We start from the raw sequence: 21863 nt of genomic DNA on the forward strand, positions 1-21863 counted from the left end.
TCTTTTTCTCCTTCTCAATTTTCTGGATGCAAATCAAAGTGTTTTATATAACTCCAAAGGCAGTGAGGTAGGGAGAAGAGGAGGTATAATGTTTTGGTTCACTTGCTGAGTAACCAATTTGAGAGGTGAGTTAAGGATGCAGCTATCAATGCTTCTGAAGGCTTCATATTACAATCTGAACTGATTCCTCAGCACAGTCGTAGTAATATAACCTCTGATGTAACCGAATGCTGAAGATGACCTCTGGGTTTGTAGTCTCAAGATCAAATAATAGTTAGAAATGGTTAATTTAATTATTCTATAACGAGGGGTCTGTGTCAGAGACTGTGTTAGTCAGTGGTGATACCATAGTCATTAAGATGGGTCTCTGCCCTCAAGGAGCTCCTAGGCCAATGGGGGAGATCGATAACTGTACAGTTATGACACAGTTATGTTAGTTCTTGGATTAGAGTATGTATGAAGAACAATGGCAACTTGAAGTGAAATTCCTTGTGGACTGTGACTAAAAGATATTGAGTCAAGTCCCTTTCCTTGATACAGTCAGTTCAGAAGCAAATAAATTGTTCTTGTGTTTGTGGCCAAATACCTTTCTGTCTTGGCTACATAATGATGATGATGGTATGGAAAGGGAGGCATTATTAGTCATCATGAGAGATGGAGCTGTTTTATTTAATCCCTATGGACAGAAAATCAGTCCTCTCAAAACAGGTAGATAACCCACTAGTAATTAATGTAAACAACCTTTCACTTACATCACTTAAAAAAATTTTTTTTATCAGTGGATGAGAGGTTAGGTGCCTCAGTAAGGTCCAGGTACTAGGTACCAAGCACAGATACCAGGCTTCTTTCCTTTCTAGCCCTAACATTACCTGCCAAATAGCAGAATTTCCATTCTGGTTTATTATGTCAGGCTAAAGAAAAAAGGGAACTTAGCTACCAGAATACAGTGTCCTCTATTTATAAGTGACGACCTTGAGAAGCAACTAGGGGAGGAGTGGCTTGAGCAAGGCCACCCAGGTGATCAGGGAGAGAGTTGTGACTGAGGTTAAGGGCTTCTGAACCCCATTCCAGGGCACTCTGTCTTACTCCTGCCTATAGCGTCTCAGGACATTTTTGCCTGTTTACAGTTTTCAGTCATTGAATTTCATATTTTGCTGAAATAAATGGTTGGGTGGAAGTTAAAAAGAGAATCACAAACTAACACCTCATCTTGTCACTAGTGGACAATTATACATTTTAAGATTACGATACCTAACATGGATATATCTGCTGATGATTTTAGCATAGAAAACCCCCAAGCATACACATAATTGCTATCATCTTGCAAATTTCCAAGCAGTTTCCAAAAATATGCTAGAACTGGTCCATGGTGAGCAACCAGCAAATTATGGCCAGCAGACCAAATATCTTCTGTTTGATAAATTAAATCAAAACAGTGAATCATGTCACTGTCATTTTCTCTCAGACAGAAGTATTTCAAGAACTCAGATGCTAAGGAGACAGTGCAATGCTTGAGACTAATATTGAAAAGGGGTATCAAAATAAGATGAGTATTGATTTAAACAGCAACCCTGCACTGTGTCAAGCACTATCTCGTTTAATCCTCACAATGGCTCTGTAAGATAAGCTTTCATTTTTGATCAGATGAATCTTGACTGAAGATGGACAACCTCTCTAGACTTTAATTTCCTCATCTACAAAACAGGGTAAAAATAAAAAAACTACTTCCTTGTAGGGTTCTTATGAGAATTCAAATAATGGCTATGAACTGCTTAGCAGAGAGCCCATCACACAGCAGTTGCTAAAAAAAAGGTAGCTCTTAATATGATTGTTACCCGCCAGTCCCCTCATCAAGTTTTACAAAAGGTTTTATTTTAGAATTTCTTCTGCAACTCTTAGAATACAGAGAGCAGGTAAGATGAAGCAAGAACTTTCAAAATCCTCACTTAATGCTATGTTAACACTTTAAATGGCTTTTCTTTATTAAGAAACTATGTCAGAAGCATCGTAAACTCCTTTTGGTTTTACTTAAAAGACTTTTCACTGCTTCAGTGTGGGGCATGATCGAAGACCATTTAATTTAAAAGTTTCAAAGTTAAACCCAGGAGTAAAGAATTGGGGAAAAATATTACTGCCAACTCCCCACGTGCAGGGAACAACGCATTAATGGGATCCTACAGACCGAATGTGGATTAATAAGATGCACAAGAAGTGTGAAGAACTAGAGTTTGCTGTACACATTTGGTCCATGTTAGTTCACCTTTGATTTCTAATTAGAGTAAAAAAAAACATGAAAGAAAATCAGTTTTTGGAAAAAAGGAAAAACCTACTTAAACCTTACCAAATGGTTCTCTTGTTATCTTTATTTATTCTTTCAATACACAGAAAGCACAGATTGAACTAAATTGTGCACCCATTTGCATAGAAACGATGTAAAATAATTCTGTTGGCATAATAATAATGAAATAAACTAATTAAATCCCATCATTTGCCCATCATTTACTCTTTAAACATTCTTCTCATTATTCAAATAAAAGCCTTAATAGTGATTGCCAGTTATAGCCTTGTGTTTCTAGCTCAGGCTTCTTTCAGTGATCTCAATGAACTGAGTTCTTATTAGTATCTTCACCCCCTAACAACTCCCCAAGGCGGAGTAGGGTAAATGACAGCTTCCTGGGGCATCACAGGGTCAGCTACGATGTTTATGTGAAGAAAAACCCTGACAAGGGGTACGTCTCAGTGTACCATGAATGCTCGCTCCTTAGTGCCACGTTCACTGTGGTGTAGGGGAGAGACCCAAGGATTTGCAGCCAGAAGATGTTAGAGTATTGACTCAACCAGTTACTAGTGTGTGACCTTTAAGTCACTTCAACTCTTAGAATCTCAATTTTATTATCTATAGAATGGATCTACTAAATCCAGCTTTGCTGAATTGCTGTGAATGTTAAAAAAAATTTATGTTCCTAACACTCTGCATTGTACTTGGTAGTAATTCAGTAAACAATAGCTATTTATATTATTATTATCATCTTCATCATCTACCTTCTCTTCATCATCTTCTCTGGGTCTCATTATGAATCAAAGAGAATAAAATAGCTTATTCCATGGGGTCACCATGAGGACTGAATAACATATGTGAAGGTGCTTTGTCAACAACTTGTCAGCACTCTGAAATAATAATTAACAAACAGACTGAGCATCAGGGAAACCCTTACTCCTAAGCTACAGTACAAATAATAGGGCTTTTAATCTTTGAGGAAAATTGGAATTACCTTTTTTTTTTTTCGGTACGCGGGCCTCTCACTGCTGTGGCCTCTCCCGTTGCAGAGCACAGGCTCCAGACGCACAGGCTCAGCAGCCATGGCCCACGGGCCCAGCAGCTCCGTGGCATGTGGGATCTTCCCGGACCGGGGCACGAACCTGTGTCCGCTTCATCGGCAGGCAGACTCTCAACCACTGCGCCACCAGGGAAGCCCTGGAATTACCTTTTATCTGCAGAACCTGGCGAAGTCTCCTTACAAATGGCTGCCAGTGCTTGGATCTGAAGGTCTGCGGGATGCAGAGCCATAGATAGAGCGCAGGGGAGAGGGGGCAGGGGCCACTTCTTCACCACTCACCCCTTGCAGTCACCAATAGGCAGGTTTGGGACTTCATACAGCCTTTAGTAGAACAGAGAAGGGGCATTCATTTATGGTACCAAATGCAGGGCAAAAGAATGATTTAAGGTAGACTTATTCTCAAGTATAGCTGTAATCAAAGGCCCTGTTTTATTTGTGGTGGAATGCTTTTCCCCCACTTGACCTTCTGGAAATTCCTTAGACATTCCTGTCCTTTCTGATCATTCTACCCCAGGGTAGATGGAGTGAATTAAATGATTGGAAAGTTAGGAGCAGAAATTGGCCTTGCATAATCCAGCCCTCTGTCGTGGAAGTAGCCTGGATCACCCTAGTTTTTAGTGGCTCCACCATCAGCCCTTTGTTTTTTATTTCTGGAAACAGACTTTTAGACTGGGTAGAAACTTCCACCACCATCTCTCACCCACCACCCCACACAAACTCACATACACTTTCTGGCTTTGACTGTGAACTCTCCAGGTTCTTGAACTTCTTCAAATGTAGATGATCTCCAAGGTTCAGTCCTCAGGCTTCTCCTGTCTCCCATTACACTCTCACTTGGCAATTTCTTCTAATTACATTATATATCAGAAATGATGAAGTTTGACTACATAAAAAACAAAAAAACAGTGACTTAAACAGGAAGCTGCTGTCTATCTCATGTATATATGAAGCATCGCAGTAGGCTGTTCAGGGCTCATATGGCAGTCCACAAATTTTTCAGGAACCTCCAGTCTCCTTCCAGTATACTGATCTGCCATTCCTAGGGTAAGATCCTTGTCCTCAATGTCCAATGTGGCAGCTAGAGCACCAGCTATCACATGTGCTTTGCTAAAAGCAGGAAGGGCAGAAGAATATGATCTCTTCCTTTTAAGTAGATTTTCCGGAAGTACCATATACCACTACTGGTTACATTTTGTTTGTTGGATCACAGTTTCATGGATTAGCAAGGAAATATGAGAAATGTTGTCTTTTAGCTACATAGCAATGTATTTGGCTAAAACTTGGGGTTCTCTATTAATTTGAGAGAGAAGGGTAGAGGGCCAACATGACTTCAGTGATCAACTCTGGGCTAATAACTTAAATCTGTCTCTAGAGTTGACTTCCTCATAAGTGTAAATTCTCATTTCCAACCATCTGCTTCATTTCTCAAAATTCACTCATTGGGGCTTCCCTGGTGGCACAGTGGTTGAGAGTCCGCCTGCCGATGCAGGGGACACGGGTTTGTGCCCTGGTCCGGGAAGATCCCACATGCCGCGGAGCGGCTGGGCCCGTGAGCCATGGCCGCTGAGCCTGCGCGTCCGGAGACTGTGCTCTGCAACAGGAGAGGCCACAACAGTGAGAGGCCTGCGTACTGCAAAAAAAAAAAAAAAAATTCACTCATTGAATCCATGCATAAAAGAATAAATGGCTACTATTGCCCTCGAGTCTAACCATATGCACGATGGGATTATGAGATTACAAGAGTAAGGTTCTCTACATACAGAATGGCACTTAACCTTCTCATCAGGGCTTTCAAATTCCTCCATACACTGTCCTCCATCTACTTTTCCAACCTAATTTCCCACCACACACCCAAGCAAACTCAGTAATTTCCAGGGGTTCTGAACAGTAGATAATTCTCTACACCCAAACCATTCTTTTGTAATTTGATGCTTTTGTTTATTCTTTTTCCTCAGCCTCTAATACTCTTTATTTTCATCTTTCTTTGGCCAAGTCATATGCATTCCTCAGTGCATATGCAAAACACCACCTTTCCCTTGAAACTTTGTCTGGTCATTGGAACTAATGTTAATCTTTCTTCAATTTATTCAGTAGCATGTTGTTTGTCATCCTTTCATGCACGCTTGACATTATGCCTTGTCTTATAATTATTTGTGCACATAACTATTTCCCACTCTAGTCGAGACTCTCACTGAGGGAAAGGACCATGTTTTACACACACACACACACACACACACACACACACACACACTCACACACACAGCATCCAGCACTGGTTTTTTGCATGTAGTATGTGGTTAACGCATGTAAGTTGAATAAATGGATGTTAATATGAAAGTAGGTGTTTTAATTAATCAATCATGTCCTGAGCTCTAAGGACGTGATCATTTTCTCTGGGAGAGAAGATGCCTTACAGAGGCAGATGTACAGTGGACAGTCCAGACACAAGAGACAGACAGATCTGGGTTCAATTCCTAGGTCTGCCACTTGCCTACTAGGTAATCATGGTCAAATTACTTAATATCTCTGAACCTCATTTTTTTCAGTTTGTAAAATGGAGAGATTAATAACAAATACATAATGCTCTTAGTATTTAATGCCAACATATGTAAAGTGCCTACTCTAATGTCTAGCCAATGGCAGGTGCTCAGTAACCATTAGTTTCCTTCCTCATTTCCTCCTCCTCTTGAACCCCATGCTATCAGATAATAGACTAAGACATCTTTTACCTGGAAAAAGGATGCATAACTGGTATTTTCATGTCATATGTCAAAAAAGACTGACAGAAGACACCAATAAATTTAAAAAATTTTAAACTTCTAACAGTTTTATCAAGACAACATTATATGGCTTAAAGCCACGAAAGAGTTATTTATCAGATGTATCAGATTTTGAAATCAACAAAAGGAGAGAGAGAGCAGTGAAACATAAGAAATACCAGTGGGAGACGTTGGACTAAGTAAGGGACTACCTCTAGAGCCAATTTAGAGAAATCATGAACTTTGTGACTTTACTATGAAATTACAAAAGCCCACATCTCTGTGGATTATCAGACAAATTACTTGACTCGAATACACATTTCTTTCCCTACTTTATAGATTTCATATCCTTCTTCCACTTGATGCTGGTAACTCCATCTTTCCTAACTGATTAAATGAAATTGAAAACAGCCTCTTGTGGATATGCCTTCCTGCCAGAATTGATCTAAATCTGTCCTAGGCAATGAGCCTCTTTCTTGCCAAACAGTCTGCCTTGATTAACTTCACAACAAGCTGGTCCCCTTAGGATGCTCACCCATCTGTCAAACAGGAAATCTTGCTCCCTACTACCCCAAATTACCGGTCTGCACGGCATTTCTTTAAAACCCAATACCTTCTTTCTGTTGGCAATTCTGATGCGTATCAAGCATTCATCTTGCCTAATTATTCCACTGCCAGTTGCTGTTATGCCTAAAACTCAGTGATGAAATACCTATGAGCAACGTAAGCCTGTTTATGGGTTTCGTTTATCATTTCCAACCTTTCATTCAAGGCAAAAAGCACACCAGCCAAATGTATGGCCATGATGCAGAGCCTAGACATTACTATTTCTTTGACGCTTGTATCAAATATCCCTGCTGAAATCAGAGGTGATAGGGAAGTTCCTAAAGACAGATGAAATTCCAGCCTTAAAAGTTATTGCCAAGAGCTTAGGTTACAAAACGTTTCCTTTTGCTCTGTGGCTCAACCCCTGGCACCATCAAAAATAGCTTGCGTTCTTACAGAGCGTGAGATCCAGCCAGTCCATTACAAGTGGGTGATGGCAGGAGAGTCACACTCATCATTCAGCATGGGCAGCGCTTGGTTTCCTCCATGAATTGTACTGCTTCTACTGTTGCATTTAGTAAACTAAATATAATTAATTTGCTGACAGTATTGTCTAACCTACTAGACTCATACATTGTGTGAGGGCAAGGGTACCATCTTACTCATTTTTCACCTTCGGCACTGAGCACAGTATTGGGGACATCTAAGAAGCACTTAATAAATAACGGGACCCAGGTGAGAAGAGAGAGCAGACAGAGAACAAGTAAAGGAACAGGGGGCTGTTTCCAGGGTGGTCCGCAGGCAATGTAATAATCACCGAAAATGGGACTGTGGGATGGGAAAGGGCAGTCATGGCTTCACATTACGGGCTGATGATTAGAGCTGTGTATCTCGCTAGCTCAAAGGGCCACTCTCCAAGGCTCAGCCTGGCAGCCTGAATGGTTCTCCCCTCTGGCTTCTCATCCAGACATCTTCCCCAAGCTTACCTTAAGCATCATCCCAGCTTACCTTCCACTGGGTGCTGACTATTCTAGGAATAACTATCGTGGCCAAGTTCCCCTCATGCTTTCCTGCCCAGTTACACACTTCGATCAGATCTGATTGGCCAACTTCAGGGTTTCCCGTTGGCTTCTTTATCAAAGCCCAGCCTTGGCTAACATGCAAAATGGTATTAAGCAGCAGTTTCTCATTCCTTCCTCCTCTCATTAGAAGAAATGTTTCTCTACCTGTCAGATTCCTCTCAGTCCATACACACGCTCCACTGAATGTGCCCCACAGCTTTCTCTTGTTCGCTTAGAAAGTGTTGACATTCTAACAAGAAGACTTTCTTCTTCTAAGGAACTGTCTGTAGCTTGTCAATATAAACAACCTCTGAGAACAGAAAAGGGTCTTCTCAAAACACATGCAATAAATATCTGTTGAAATGCATTCTGAGTGATGCTCTTTACTCTTTGAGAGAAAACTAATCACAATTCCATCCTGCAGAGTTCTGTAATTAGAGTTTGAAACACCCTGGTGTATCTCTAGTTATTTCAAGGAGGCCTTGCTAACCTGTCCCAAAATGCTCCAAGGAGAATTTTCATCGAGCTTCCGCTTTGAAAGCAAACAGGCATTGTAGGAATTGGAGGTGGGTTTGGAGGTGTCATAACATCAATAAAAGAAGAGAGAGGTTTCTTCATTTTAAAGTGCTTGGGAGTAATGTACTAGGTTGGAGATTTTCACGCTCTGATTTAAGGAGTCCCAGCGTTCTTCTCAGGGGCCTTTGGGCTGCTGTGCAGTTGGAGTGGAAGAGAGGCCAAAAGTTCTCTTTTGCCTCCCTGTTTTCTTTCTTTCTTTTTGTTTTTTAATTAATTTATTTTATTTTATTATTTATTTTTGGCTGTGTTGGATCTTCATTGCTGCGTGTGGGCTTTCTCTAGTTGTGGAGAGCAGAGGCTACTCTTCGTTGCAGTGCACGGGCTTCTCATTGCTATGGCTTATCTTTGTTGTGGAGAACAGGCTCTAGGCGATGGGCTTCAGTAGTTGTGGCACATGGGCTCAATAGTTGCGGCTCACGGGCTCTAGAGCACAGGCTCAGTAGTTGTGGTACACGGGCTTAGTTGCTCTGCGGCATGTGGGATCTTCCCGGACCAGGGCTCGAACCCGTGTCCCCTGCATTGGCAGGCGGATTCTTAACCACTGCGCCACCAGAGAAGTCACACCTCCCTGTTTTCAATCAGAGGTGTAATTGTTATGTTTCCAGAAGCCTTCTTTTAAAGAAAAAAAAAACACGTTTATTCTGGTAATAAAACTTTGAAAACATTGCCCTTAGATTATGGTGGGAGAGAGGGACAGAGACAGATAGATACTGGCCAAAGTAAATATCTGGAACCTCTGTCCACCCTGTTGCCACCACCCTAGTCAAGCCATCATCATTTGTATTACTACCTCAGCCTGCTACCTGAGGTCTCGGCATCAGCTCTCGGCATCAGAAGTGCCCAGTGCACTTCTGTCCAATCCATTTTACACTTTCCATCCAGAAAGATGTTTTCAATGCAGATCTGATCAACTCACTATCCTGTTTAAAATTCTCTAATGGCCTCCCAACACTGTGAGGAGTGTATCACAAGGTCCCTCTGGGATCCGGCCTCTCCTTTGTTCTCTGGTCTCATCTTGGGCCATCCAGGACATTGGTCTTCCTTCAAGTTCACTGCCTGCTATTTCTTCCTTCAGAGCCTCTGAATGCATATTGCTTCTGCCTACATCTACTCATCCTGCAGATCTCAAATTAAATAGCTCCTCCTCCTGGAAGCCTCCCTAACCCATTCTTCCCAGAGTAGGTTCTGTTTCTCTCCACTGAATATTCTCATGGGTTATTTCCCCATCTGCTGTTTAAGATATATTGTACTGGTAATTATTTCTTCTACATCTGTCTTTCCTCAGTTCCAAAAGTGGCGTCTTGCTTTTCTTGTTCACCACTAAAACTCCAATATTTAGCATAATGCCTGGCATATAATAGGTGTTCATTAACTACGGCTGAAAGAATGAATGCATGGCGTCAGGCACCTAAAAGTTATGTGTATTGGCTGTTTTAGAGCAGTCCCACAGGACTATCTGATCGCTTCACCAAATGGAATGAGAACAGCATTAGGGAAAGCGAGCCATTGCCCAGCACTCCAGCCCACAGGAAACATCTCTACTCCAACCTCTCCTTCCATTTACTGCCAATAGAATCACTAGCCCCAAGCCTGGCACTTAGGAAGAGCCAGCCAGATAAATGTTAAATAGATTGATACTAAAAATGAAAATTGGGACTAAATCATTCCTACACCCCATAAAATTTGAGTTGTAACATAGTTTTCTGTGCCAGTGCATATTATTCTTGCAGTTTTCCAAGTGTCTATACACCAGACACTGTGCCGTAGGAGTTTTACATGTGTTACCTCATTTCATCCCAGCAACATGTATTAGACAGTGTCTTTAGTCAGTTCAAGCTGCTGCAACAAAGAACCGTAGACTGGGTGGCTTATTAACATCAGAAATTTATTTCTCGCAGTTCCAGAGGCTGGAAGTGTGAGATCAGGGTGCCAGCACAGTTGGGTGCCAGTGAAGGCCTCTTCCGGGTTGCAGACTGCCAACTTGTCGTTGTATCTTCACATGGTAGAGAGAGAAAGAAAAAGCAAGCTCTCTGATGACGTTTAAGAGGGCTAATCCACCCTCATGACCACATCTAATTCTAATTACCCCCAAAGGACCCACATTGGAGGGTAGAGTTTCAACATATGAATTTTGTGGGGGATACAGGCCTTTAGTACACAGCAGGCAGAAATTAGTCTTTACACATTGAGAAACAGAATTTAAGGACTGTGCCTACAGCCGCAGAGCAAGTAGATGGCACAGCTGAGGAGTCTCCCAGGTCTGGCTGACACTTTCCATTATCCTGGTGCCTGGCATGTAGTAGGTGTTCAATAGATGAATGAATGAATGACTTAACACTAGGTGTATGGAAAATGCTCTGGCATGAAAACTTTAGTGCTAAAGTTAAAAGATTGTGCTGATGGAATAAGATACTAACAAGATTCACAGAATCTATAAACACTGATATTCCGGATATTATTAGTTCCTTTTTCTTTCCCTAAATTCCTGAACTACTGGCCAAACCTGGGACATTCCCTACAGGCACTTCATTCAATTAAGCAAACTGCTAAACAGAACTCTTCCTGAACAAGTCAGGCTATGTAGCACAGCGTTTGGCCTGTGAGCACTTTCTGAACAGTCATTGAGCAGAGAGTACCACAGGGGTTTGCAAATGTGTACAGAAGAAGGAGAGAAAGATAGCGTGACCCTACATGACCCACAATAAATAACAACACAAGAGCAGCTATACACACACACACACATATATGCATATACTGATCTGAGGGCCTTTCATCCATAATTAATCAATCTTCACAACAACTGTGAGATGGTTCCTAACATGTTTCAGTGAATCTAGGTTGTCATTGACTATCAGATGCACTCTGTGTGTCACCAAGAAAGGAATAATGCTGTCCATTGAATTACAAGATGGCGTTGATGGTAAGATGCATCCTAACTTTTGAAATATGAGGATGAAAAAAGGGTGATAAAATATAGTATTTTAAATTCCATTTTACACATGAGGCAACCGCAAGAGACCCAAAGAGGTGAAGTCATGTTCCAAAGTCACAGAGCATGGGTTTTGATTCAATTCAGTTCAGTTTAGCCTTGTGTTGTGTGCGCCTCCTCTGTGCCCTGTGGGAGAGACGCAGAGACGAACGAGACACTACCCTAACCCCAAGGAGCTGAGCTGTTGATCAGGGAAGTAGACCCATAGGCAAATCAACTAAAATACCACCTGCTAAGTGCAAGAATAAGGCCAGATACAAGGTTGCAGCCTGGCACGGAGAGGGGAATGGATAGGCTCTCTGGATAGGCTCAGAGGGTTCCCAGAGAATGTCACGAGTTTCAAAGAATGGATTGAAATTTGCTGAATGATTTTATGCTTATTTTTTAATATCCAGTCAGTGCGTTAGCTTGTTCAACAATGTTAAGAAAAATTCTTGGCTGAAAAATTCCACCTACACTGTGTGAGTTGTGGTAGAGAGTGTCCAAGAGAAGAGGGGAAGGCCTTCCATGGCTCAGCTCATGTGCATGCTTCCAAGGAGAGGTAGGAAGGGGGAGAGGCTGAGGGAAGAAAGCTGAGTCCTCAGGATGTGAGATCACTATTATTACAGAAGGGGTTCCCTTTAGGACAAAGCCTGAAGGACATGTCTACTCAGTTGGGTGGGGTGGGAGGGGTGCTACCACCTCTCAGCTAGTGGAGCTGGGAGAATTGTCCCTTCATTCGTCAACTCCTTTCTGAGCACCTAATGGGGGATCCTGCTGTGCCATCCTGTGGCACCCCACACTAATTCTTAGTATATTACACGTCATGCTCGATTTTAACTATATTTAGGGCCTTTGCACTGGCTGTTCCCTCTTCTTAGAACACTTTCCTCAGATGCCAGCATGACTAATTCCCTCGCCTCCTTCGAGCCTCGGCTCAGATGTCTTTCTCAGTGAGCCCTACTTTGACCAGCCTATTTACAAATGCAACCTTCACCACCACCACAACTCAACCCCATCTCAAAATCCTGATGCCTCTTATTCTGCTCTATTTTTAACTTGTTCTATACCAACTAGCTACTCCTAACCTAATATACTGTTTGCTTATTTATTAGGTTTATTGTTTTTTGCCCATCTTTTCTCACTAGAACATAAGCTCCATGAAGGCATGAAATTTTGTCTGTTTTCATTCACTGATAAGCTCCAGAATCATCATTGGTATGTGCTCAGTAAATATTTGATGAATGAATAATTGAGTAGCTGAACGAATATATCCCTTACCAGTATCCTCAACCAAATATTAAGCTCCATGAGGACAAGAAGCAAGCCTCTTGTGTATTTCTGAGCCCTCAGCACATCATAATGATTGGCACATAATAGGCACTCTGTAAATAATGTTGCATTTAATATTTAAATAACTGTTATCTCATTTCCGTGCATGTAAGTTAAATCACATCCTGAACTCAGTGTTTTACCTGGGTGAGTAAGGAACCATCTCTTGTCTTCTCTGTCTGCCCTCATTCAACAGGTGATAATGGGAGCCTTTATGGACATATATGAGATTTTGAGGTGAAGTTTTCCCTAATTCCAGATTTTCTCTTGCCTCAGTCTAGCCCTGTAGTTTCCACCCAGTTTTCTGAAATTCATAAACAAACAGACAAACAAAACAAACTCAATATTGAGAGAGCTGAAGTGATTATCCAATAGTCAGGTTTTGTGGTATGTGAATTTCATCACCAACCCTGATAAACTACCACTAAGAATTTGGGGTAGTTGTGTGGACTATTCTTGGATGTCTTTCTCCCCTTTTTTATTTGCTCATGAGAGAAATGAACTTTCTCCAACACCTTCTAGGCCTGGCATGTGTCAGCTGATATCACTAGTCATTCAGTAAATACTTAAAAGAAAGTGTTATTGGAAAGCAGAGGTAGGGTTGCTTTGTTTATGCTCCGGTGAGCAACACTAGAAAAAAGGGATGGAATTTACAGGGAAGAAATTTAGATTCTAGACTCAATGAACAAACACTGAGGACTTACTGGGTTCTAAAAGCTCTGGTATATGTAATTCTTATAAGGACTCTGTTGGACAGGAATTCTTGCCCCTCATTTTATCCCTTGGGAGGCCTAGGTACAGAGATGAAAGTCACACAGCTGCTTAAATGGCAGAGGAGCTGTTTGAGCCCAGGACTATCTAATGTTCATGTCTCATGATCTTGACCTGAGTCTTCTGTGTATAAATTTAAATATTTAGATGGTGATTGTGTATCAGCAATAATGAAATTCCAAATCAGGATATTCTTTTTCTCCACTGCAAGCTTACTAATTTGTGACAGTAAGACCCTAAAAAGTAGATACCAAAGTTTGCTGTACATTTTTAGCTCAGATCAGAAATAAAAGGCTACGGTCAGGGCTTTGTCAGCCTTTCTGAAATATCTTGATTAATATATCTTGATTGTCTGACAAACAAGGCCAGAACATAAGAGCTTTTAGAACTGTCATAAAACCTGGGCTATTCATCCTGGCCATGTTCCTCTTTCCCATATTTCATTTTCTGAGTAGCCAGCTGATGGCATCTGGGGGAAAAGACAATGATTTTTTTTTTTTTTTTTTTTTTGCGGTACGCGGGCCTCTCACTGTTGTGGCCTCTCCCGTTGCGGAGCACAGGCTCCGCACGCGCAGGCTCAGCGGCCATGGCTCACGGGCCCAGCCGCTCCGCGGCATGTGGGATCTTCCCGGACCGGGGCACGAACCCGTGTCCCCTGCATCGGCAGGCGGACTCTCAACCACTGCGCCACCAGGGAAGCCCAAAAGACAATGATTTTAAGATTAATCTTTACAGCCTTACCCAGCCCTGAAACCTGTAGTACCATTCGTTGTGGTCTGTCAAGCCTGCCTTCGGGCAGGTTCAGATTTGCCTCTCCTTCCCTCAGATGGGGGGCCTGTCAGTCGGCGCTGCAGTGTAAACCAACCTGACAGATGCTAGGACACCCCGGGAGAGAGGGAGGGCAGCCTGGAATGGGCCCCATCCCTGGAGACCCTGATGATGAGTTGTCTGCAATGATCAACACGCAGACCTCTAGACATGTGAAGTCGGCTCATGCCATGTCCCTCGGGGAATTGTCCCTAGAGACTCAGGAGAGACTGAGAGAGACAGGGACTTGTTGCCCCCAGAAATGATGCTTCTTCCCTGATTATAATCAAAATGCCACTGCTGTGCAGAGGCCTAGGCTGTGAGGATCTCTGGTCGGTGCCCGATTAGTTCCACCTTCAGTCATGATAGTGACTGCCTGGTTCCTTGCGTCCAGTAGAAATTGACATTTTTCCAATAACCTTGTAACATAAAAGGAAACACTTGTGTGCTGAGAAGGGTGTCTTTAAAGAGCACAAACCTGCCTTATTAGGTTACTAATTATTACAAGGTATAACCCATGGGATACCACAGTCCATGGCATATAGTGTATTTACCCTTCTGTAAAATGGGAACGATGCCTGCATTATAAGGGCTATCTTTTTTTTTTTTTTTTTTTTTTTTGCGGTATGCAGGCCTCTCACTGCTGCAGCCTCTCCTGCTGCAGAGCACAGGCTCCGGACGCACAGGCCCAGCAGCCATGGCCCACGGGCCCAGCCGCTCCGCGGCACGCGGGATCCTCCCGGACCGGGGCACGAACCCGCGTCCCCTGCATCGGCAGGCGGACCCCCAACCACTGCACCACCAGGGAAGCCCCTAAGGGCTATCTTTTGAATCACAGATAATAAATACCCAGAACAGTGCCTGACATGTATGTTGTAGGCCTACCACGTGCTCAGCAGTCACTCAATAAACAATGGCATCGTGGTCAATGACCTCTTACAAGGATTGACAGAGGCTAACGTGTTCCCATCCACTAAGACTGATTTGGTGACGGCTTTAGCCACCACTCTCACCGAAGGCAATTCATTATTGAGGTGAGTGGGGAAATAAGTGGCCTTGATAGAGCTCAGTAAGTTTGGACACGATGACTCATCCACAGGGGTGTGGGTGGCTCCTCAGAGAGATGTGTGGAGTAATCGGTACAGAGCTGCGTGTATCCCTCTACCTGGGATGGATATGTTCTGACTTGAGAGACACAATCACACATATGGCACATATGTTCATCATTTCCTAAGAAAGACAGGAAGGCCTCTGCTGGGTGTCACTCAGGCCTTCCTTACCTGCTATTTCCAACTGCCCAGGCCTTATAGGAAAGAAAACAAACTGTTGAATTCCAGGGATTGCCCTGTGACAAGCATAGGTGATAGACTGAATAACAGAAAATCACTTTTATTGGGCATCTGTTATGGGGTAGATTCTGGGGATAGGACGAATATGAACCTTCCCCACCCTCTATACTCATGCAAACTAGAATTTGCCGATGTTAAAAAACACAATACAGGATGAGATAAGAGTATATGAGAGGGGCACTTAACTCCCAGTGAATGAGTTTTTGGATTGATGAGGGAGATGACACAGAATGACCTTCACAACACAAACAGTCCTATGAGGCACATAAATGTCAGCCACATGGAAAGTTACCTCATTTCCCCAAAGTGTCTTAAAGAACAAAGGCATAGAACATGACAGCTGAAACACACCTTGATAGCTGGTGTGACACTGGACATGTTGCTTAATTTATCCAAGTTTGTGTTTCCTCATCTGCAACACAAGGCCAAAATATGCACTGCAGGGCAGTGTGAGAACTGAATGTGGGCTCAGTAAAGTACATGTGCCTCTCTCCTGAAGTCTAGTCCACGGTGTCATCATCAATGCAACCATCCAATCATGAAATCTTTGGGGATGAGATCTAAGTACAACATCCTTTATCGGGAGTTCCAAGCTGGGTTCTTACAGTCAGGAGCACGGGCTTCTTGATTCAGACACATCTGTCTGTTTGAATTCTGGTTCTGCCACTTACTAGCTTTTTTCATTTCGGCTCTCATTTCCGTTATGAGATCAAAAATGCTTACGTGGCAGGGGCTTCCCTGGTGGCGCAGTGGTTGAGAGTCAGCCTGCTGATGCAGGGGACACGGGTTCGTGCCCCGGTCCGGGAAGATCCCACCCACATGCCGTGGAGCGGCTGGGCCCGTGAGCCATGGCCACTGAGCCTGCGCGTCCGGAGCCTGTGCTCCGCAGCGGGAGAGGCCACAACAGTGAGAGGCTCGCGTACCGCAAAAAAAAAAAAAAAAAAAAAAATTGCTTACGTGGCAGGATCGTAATCTGACAAAGTGGAATTCATTCTGTGCTGGTCTTGTGTACTTTACAGGCCCCATCCCGTTGTTGTATCTCCATAACAATCTTGTGAGTCAATGCCATCGTTACCTGAGCTTCACTGATGAGGGAGTAGTCATCTATGGTTAAGAGGTCAGCTAAGAGGTTAAGTCACAGGCCCCAGATTCACAACTAGTGATGACAGAGTTGGGAATTAAATCCAGAACTTTTCTCTCTCCAAAGCTTGGCATATAACCCGTATGCTGGCTTGCCTACCCAGTAAATTGAGGGAGACAATGAATATAAGGTCTAGCATATTGTGGGACACTTAAAAAGCACAATTTTGGTCTGGTACCTAGGTCTCCACAGCCAGGTTGCACAGCCGTGAGGATAAGCAGCTGCTTCACCCCCCCACTTCCTTTCCTAGACTTCCCCTGTTGGCAAGGGGCCACCCGCCACATGTTGAAATGCAGGAGGGGCAGGAGGGATGGGAGAGTCGTTGCATTATTCATGTCTAATTCTACTTGTCTAATGGACTTGTTAAAGCACCCTGGGTGAAAAGTGTGAGTCTTAATGGCATTTTATAAAAGTTGCTGTGATGAATTAGCACATAAAGCAAATTAAAAACAGCTTATCGCTTTTTAAAATAGGTGATGGGACACTGTAGCGTTTTTCCCAGATGTGACGATCCATTAATATCCAAAGGAGCTAAAAGCTGCTGAAATGTGTCAGCTGCTTGCTTTTAGGGACCTGACAAGTCTGAATCAGTGTAATCCTAGAGGGGCAGATTGTCCAAGATTGTCCAAGAGAAATAGAACTCATGGAAAGAGCATGTTGCTGATCCCAAGGGTGGGAAATCTCCCCTCAAGAATACTTGGGACTAGAATGAAGCCCAGTAGAATTAATGTCTGACCTGGTGGGGACCTTCGGGATTGGTCTCTATTCCCCTCCCCTTGCACACAGGGTCGCTGAGGCTTGAAAGAAGCGGGGCTTTCAAAGGTCATCTGAAATATTTCCACAGACCTTCCTGAGGGTCTGCTTTGTGCCCAGCACTGTACTGGGTCCTGAGGATAGTAAGGTGTTTTAGACGTCTTTGTACACAGTCCATAAGACAGCTACTAAGTGGCACAGTTGGGACCCAGATCCCCTGATTCAAATCCCAGTGCGTTTTTCAGAATAATAATTATCATAGTAATAATAGCTAGCGTTTACTGAGCACTTGCTACTGCCAGGCTGGTGTTACAACACTTTACATATCTTATTTCATTTAATCCTCACTGCAACTCTTTGAGGTGGCTGGTGTTATTACTATGCCAGTTTTACAGTTAAGAAAGCTTGAGGGACTTCCCTTGGGGGCGCAGTGGTTAAGAATCCGCCTGCTAATGCAGGGGACACGGGTTCAATCCCTGGTCCAGGAAGATCCCACATGCTGCGGAGCACATAAGCCCGTGCATCACAACTACTGAGCCTGCACTCTAGAGCCCGCGAGCCACAACTACTGAACCCGCATGCCACAACTACTGAAGCCCACGCACCTAGAGCCTGCGCTCCGCAACAAGAGAAGCCTCCGCAATGAGAAGCCCACACAACGAAGAGTAGCCCCCACTGGCCGCAGCTAGAGAAAGCCCGCGCGCAGCAACAGAGACCCAGTGCAGCCAAAAATAAATAAATAAATAATAAATTTGCTTTTAAAAAAGGAAAAGAAAAGAAAGCTTGAAACCCAGAGAGGTTAAGTAACTTGTTCAAGATCACACACGTTAAAAAGTTGCAAACCCAGGCAGTCTGACCCTATAGCCTGCCTTCTTGGCCACCATCTGCCAGCTTTCCTGATGGCTTTTCTACCTCCACTCCCCACGCTTTACAATCCAGAAGGAGCCTGGAGCCACACTAGAGGTTAGGGGACCTTAGGATAGGAATACTGGGACAAGAACTGAGCAGTAAGGGAACTGCAGGGATTTGGGGGAGAAGAGGTGGTCAGCTCTGAAGGGAAGATTAAAAGTTCCTGGTACTGCTAAGTCGTGAGCACAGCCAGAGGGCGACAGGCTGGGAAATTGAGCCTGATAATGAAATGGCCACGAATGTGGGTTTTGGAGTCAGACAAACCTTATTCTAGATTCAGTGTCTACCATGTGTGTACTTGTGACCTAAGGCAGGTTCCTTAACTTCCTGAACCTCCTCCGCCATCTGTAAAACAGGGGTACTAATTTTTACCTTTCAGGTTGTTACGATGTCAAATAAGACAATGGATACAAAGTGCCAGGCCCCTAATATGGGCATAAGTAGTGGTTGTCATCATGATTATCCTCCTTGCCACCCTGTCACCACCTTCACCACCTCCCAGATTGAGGCGGGGGGGTGGGGGGGAACAAGGTGAAGAGCACCGAACTAGGACTTAGCGTCAGGAGACACACGCTCCAGCCCCAGCTTGCTGCCTCTAAGCCATGTGTCCTGGGGTTAGTTAGGGGTCCTTGCTAGGTTTGCCCCTCATCTGTAAAAAGGGGATAGGAAATACTATATCCATTGTGCCTTCTTTGTAGGAATGTATTGAGTCACAAATGAGGAAGTGTATATGAATATGCCTTCCAATCTATAGAGCGAGTGTTGGGGGTCCCAAAGACAACTGTCAAGGTCGATGATGTACTAGGAGGGCTCATCGGACTCAGCATAGTCATCCTCATGACTATGATTTATTATAGGAAATGGATCCAAAGCAAACTCAGTGAACGGAAAGGTGCATGGGACAAAGTCCAGAGGAAACTAGGTGAAGCTTCCAGGAGTCTCCTCCCAGTGGAGTCACACAGGATATGCCTGATTCCTCCAGCAACAAATCGTGACAATGGGTGTAAAACCCTGTCTACCAGGGAAGCTCCTTACAGACTCAGTGTCCAGAGATTTTATTGCAGGCTGGTCACGTAGGCACCCTCGCTGCCTGGCACCTGCTGCAATTCCAGACTCCCAAGGGAAAAGCAGGTATTCAGCTTAAATGGTATTGTTTATATAAACAGCTTAGGCACAGTGAGCCGTTCTTAATAGGAAATGGTAAGAACCCTCCCCAAAACTAAGTTCCCAGATGTCAGCCAAGGGCTGTCCTTGTAAGCAGGCCTTTTTAAGGATGTAATCTCAGGATTGCTGTGTTAACTCTTTTTTGCACAGAATAGAATCCATAGAAAGGATTTTTATAAGTATACACTCAAAGGGGGAAAAGGAGGTAATAATTATAACAGTTCATACTTAAAGATTTTCACTATGTGTAGGCACTTTTGTGTATGCGTTACATATATTACCGTAGGTAGCATTTCATCCATACAACAATTCCATGATAGGGGTACCGTTATCATCACTGTTGTCATCACTGTGTTATATATGAGGGAACTGAGGCCTAAGAGGGGCTAGAGCGCTTTCCTGGGTTACCAGCTATGTGACTAGTACGAAGAGAAGTAGTAGGACCAGGACATGGCCCCTAACAATGTGGCCCCTGAGTCGTTTCTTAGCCGCTATTATACCGCACTATGCTACACAGCACCTACCATGGGCCGGGTGCATCCGATGTGTTATGTCATTAATGCTCGCCGCAGCTCCACGTGAGTATAGTTATTGGACTAATTTTACATTTAAAAACCTGTGGTTCAGGAATGTTAATTTGTGTCACATCAGCCAGCCAGAGAAGTGACAGAGTCAGGAGTGGGTCTCTGCCTTCTCTCAGTCCCCTTTTCCTGGCTGGGGTTTTGTGAAGTCTTTGGTAGAGAAGATGCAGATGGTCGGGTGGAAATGAGTCATTCTAGGAGCTGAGACCTCGCCCCCACCCAGCCCGTATTCCTTCACCTGGGGACATAATTAATGGAAAAAGGGGCTGTGTTGCAAGTAATTCAACTTTCCCTGCAGTATTTGAGAGCTGTAGATGCTGCCTTCAGCTCTTTTGGGTTGCCATGACAACAGATGTGACATTTCTTTCATGAGGAAAAAAAAGAAAGAAAAAGAATCATACTTGGTCCTCAGTGATTTTAGACAGACCTGTTCATCAGATCTAGCTAGTTTTGCTTGCATAGTGGCTACACTCTAAGGAAATTCTTAGAATGGAATCAAAGGGGAATAAACAGGGATGTGGCAAAATCTGCTTCTCCGGGGAAATCTCATGTTGTATGTGTGTGGTGATGGTTTGTGGGAGATACAGGAGGAGGCGGACAATGTAAAACTTGAGACAGATTGTCAGCTGCTTGGGACAACAGCTCGTCACTGAGGTCTCAATCATCGTAATTCTGCTTCCAACTCCCTCACCCCATCAGTCATATATATTACAGCGTGTTGGGCTCGGCAAAGGCTCAGCAAAGATTCTTTAGTAGGGAAAACATGCTACATAAAGGAAGAATTACAATTCAGAGTGATAAATGCAATGATGAGATAGGCTTGGTATACTATGGAAGCAATTTATCTTGTTCATATCATTTTTTGTTCTTTGGCCGCACCGTGCGGCATGTGGGATCTTAGTTCCCCAACCAGGGATCAAAGCCTCCCCTCCTGCATTGGAAGCATGGAGTCTTAACCACTGGACAGACAGGGAAGTCCCTTGTTCATATTTTGATCTATGTGTCTATATACATACACATAAACATAAGTGTATTTTCATTATTGCTTTGTGAGCATTTAGTAATGTCATTAAATTAACCTAATTAAATTAATTAAATTAATGTCATTAAATACATGTCATTAAATTAATGTCATTAAATACAACCATCCAATTTTAGTGATAGTCCAATACTCCAGTGAGTGGAAGGGTCCCAGTCCCCTGTGGGAGGACATGGAAGTTGTTACCATGCTGCATTCAGAAAGATGCCATGGTTCTCTTCATTCTTCCTTTCTAGTGATTTGTAAAATTTGATTGTAGTGAGAGAGTACTAACCTGCCTCGCAACCTCCTGGGAGAAGTAAGAACTAATCGTGGTTTGTGACCAAAGCAGTAGGAATGTTGACTGCGATTCCAGGGGTTAGTCCTGGGAGTTGGTATCCAATGGGCAATGGGTTCTCAGGGCAGGAATGAACAGTCAGAACGGTGAATCCTAGATCTGTGCTGCCAGAGATTCCTAACAATGTTCTCTCTCTTGTCATTTCCTCCAGAGCCATGTTTGACTACGACAAGAGCAAGGACAGTGGGCTGCCAAGTCAAGGACTTAGTTTTAAATATGGAGACATTCTCCACGTTATCAACGCCTCTGATGATGAGTGGTGGCAAGCCAGGAGAGTCACGCTGGAGGGCGACAGTGAGGAGATGGGGGTCATCCCCAGCAAGCGGAGGTAAGAATGCCATTTTTGTTTCAGAGGATTTGCTGCTCAGCTCTCCAGGGAGTGGAGGTGAGGGAAGATGAAGATGCGGCAGACTGTTCACAAAATATCTCTTT

The 21863-nt window shown here is 43.6% G+C and overlaps 1 protein-coding gene across 8 annotated transcripts in view; it reads left to right on the forward strand.

The window, feature by feature from the left end:
* Positions 1–21863, forward strand: part of DLG2 (discs large MAGUK scaffold protein 2) — a 2041254-nt gene that overhangs the window by 1942254 nt on the left and 77137 nt on the right. For all 8 annotated transcript variants that reach the window (XM_073808350.1, XM_019948680.3, XM_019948679.3 and 5 more), the window contains one exon: positions 21583–21759. In XM_073808350.1, coding sequence (XP_073664451.1) covers positions 21583–21759 — 177 coding nt within the window. The remainder of the gene's footprint in view (positions 1–21582; positions 21760–21863) is intronic.

This window comes from Tursiops truncatus, chromosome 8 (genome assembly GCF_011762595.2).
Source record: "Tursiops truncatus isolate mTurTru1 chromosome 8, mTurTru1.mat.Y, whole genome shotgun sequence".
NCBI classification, from domain to species: domain Eukaryota; kingdom Metazoa; phylum Chordata; class Mammalia; order Artiodactyla; family Delphinidae; genus Tursiops; species Tursiops truncatus.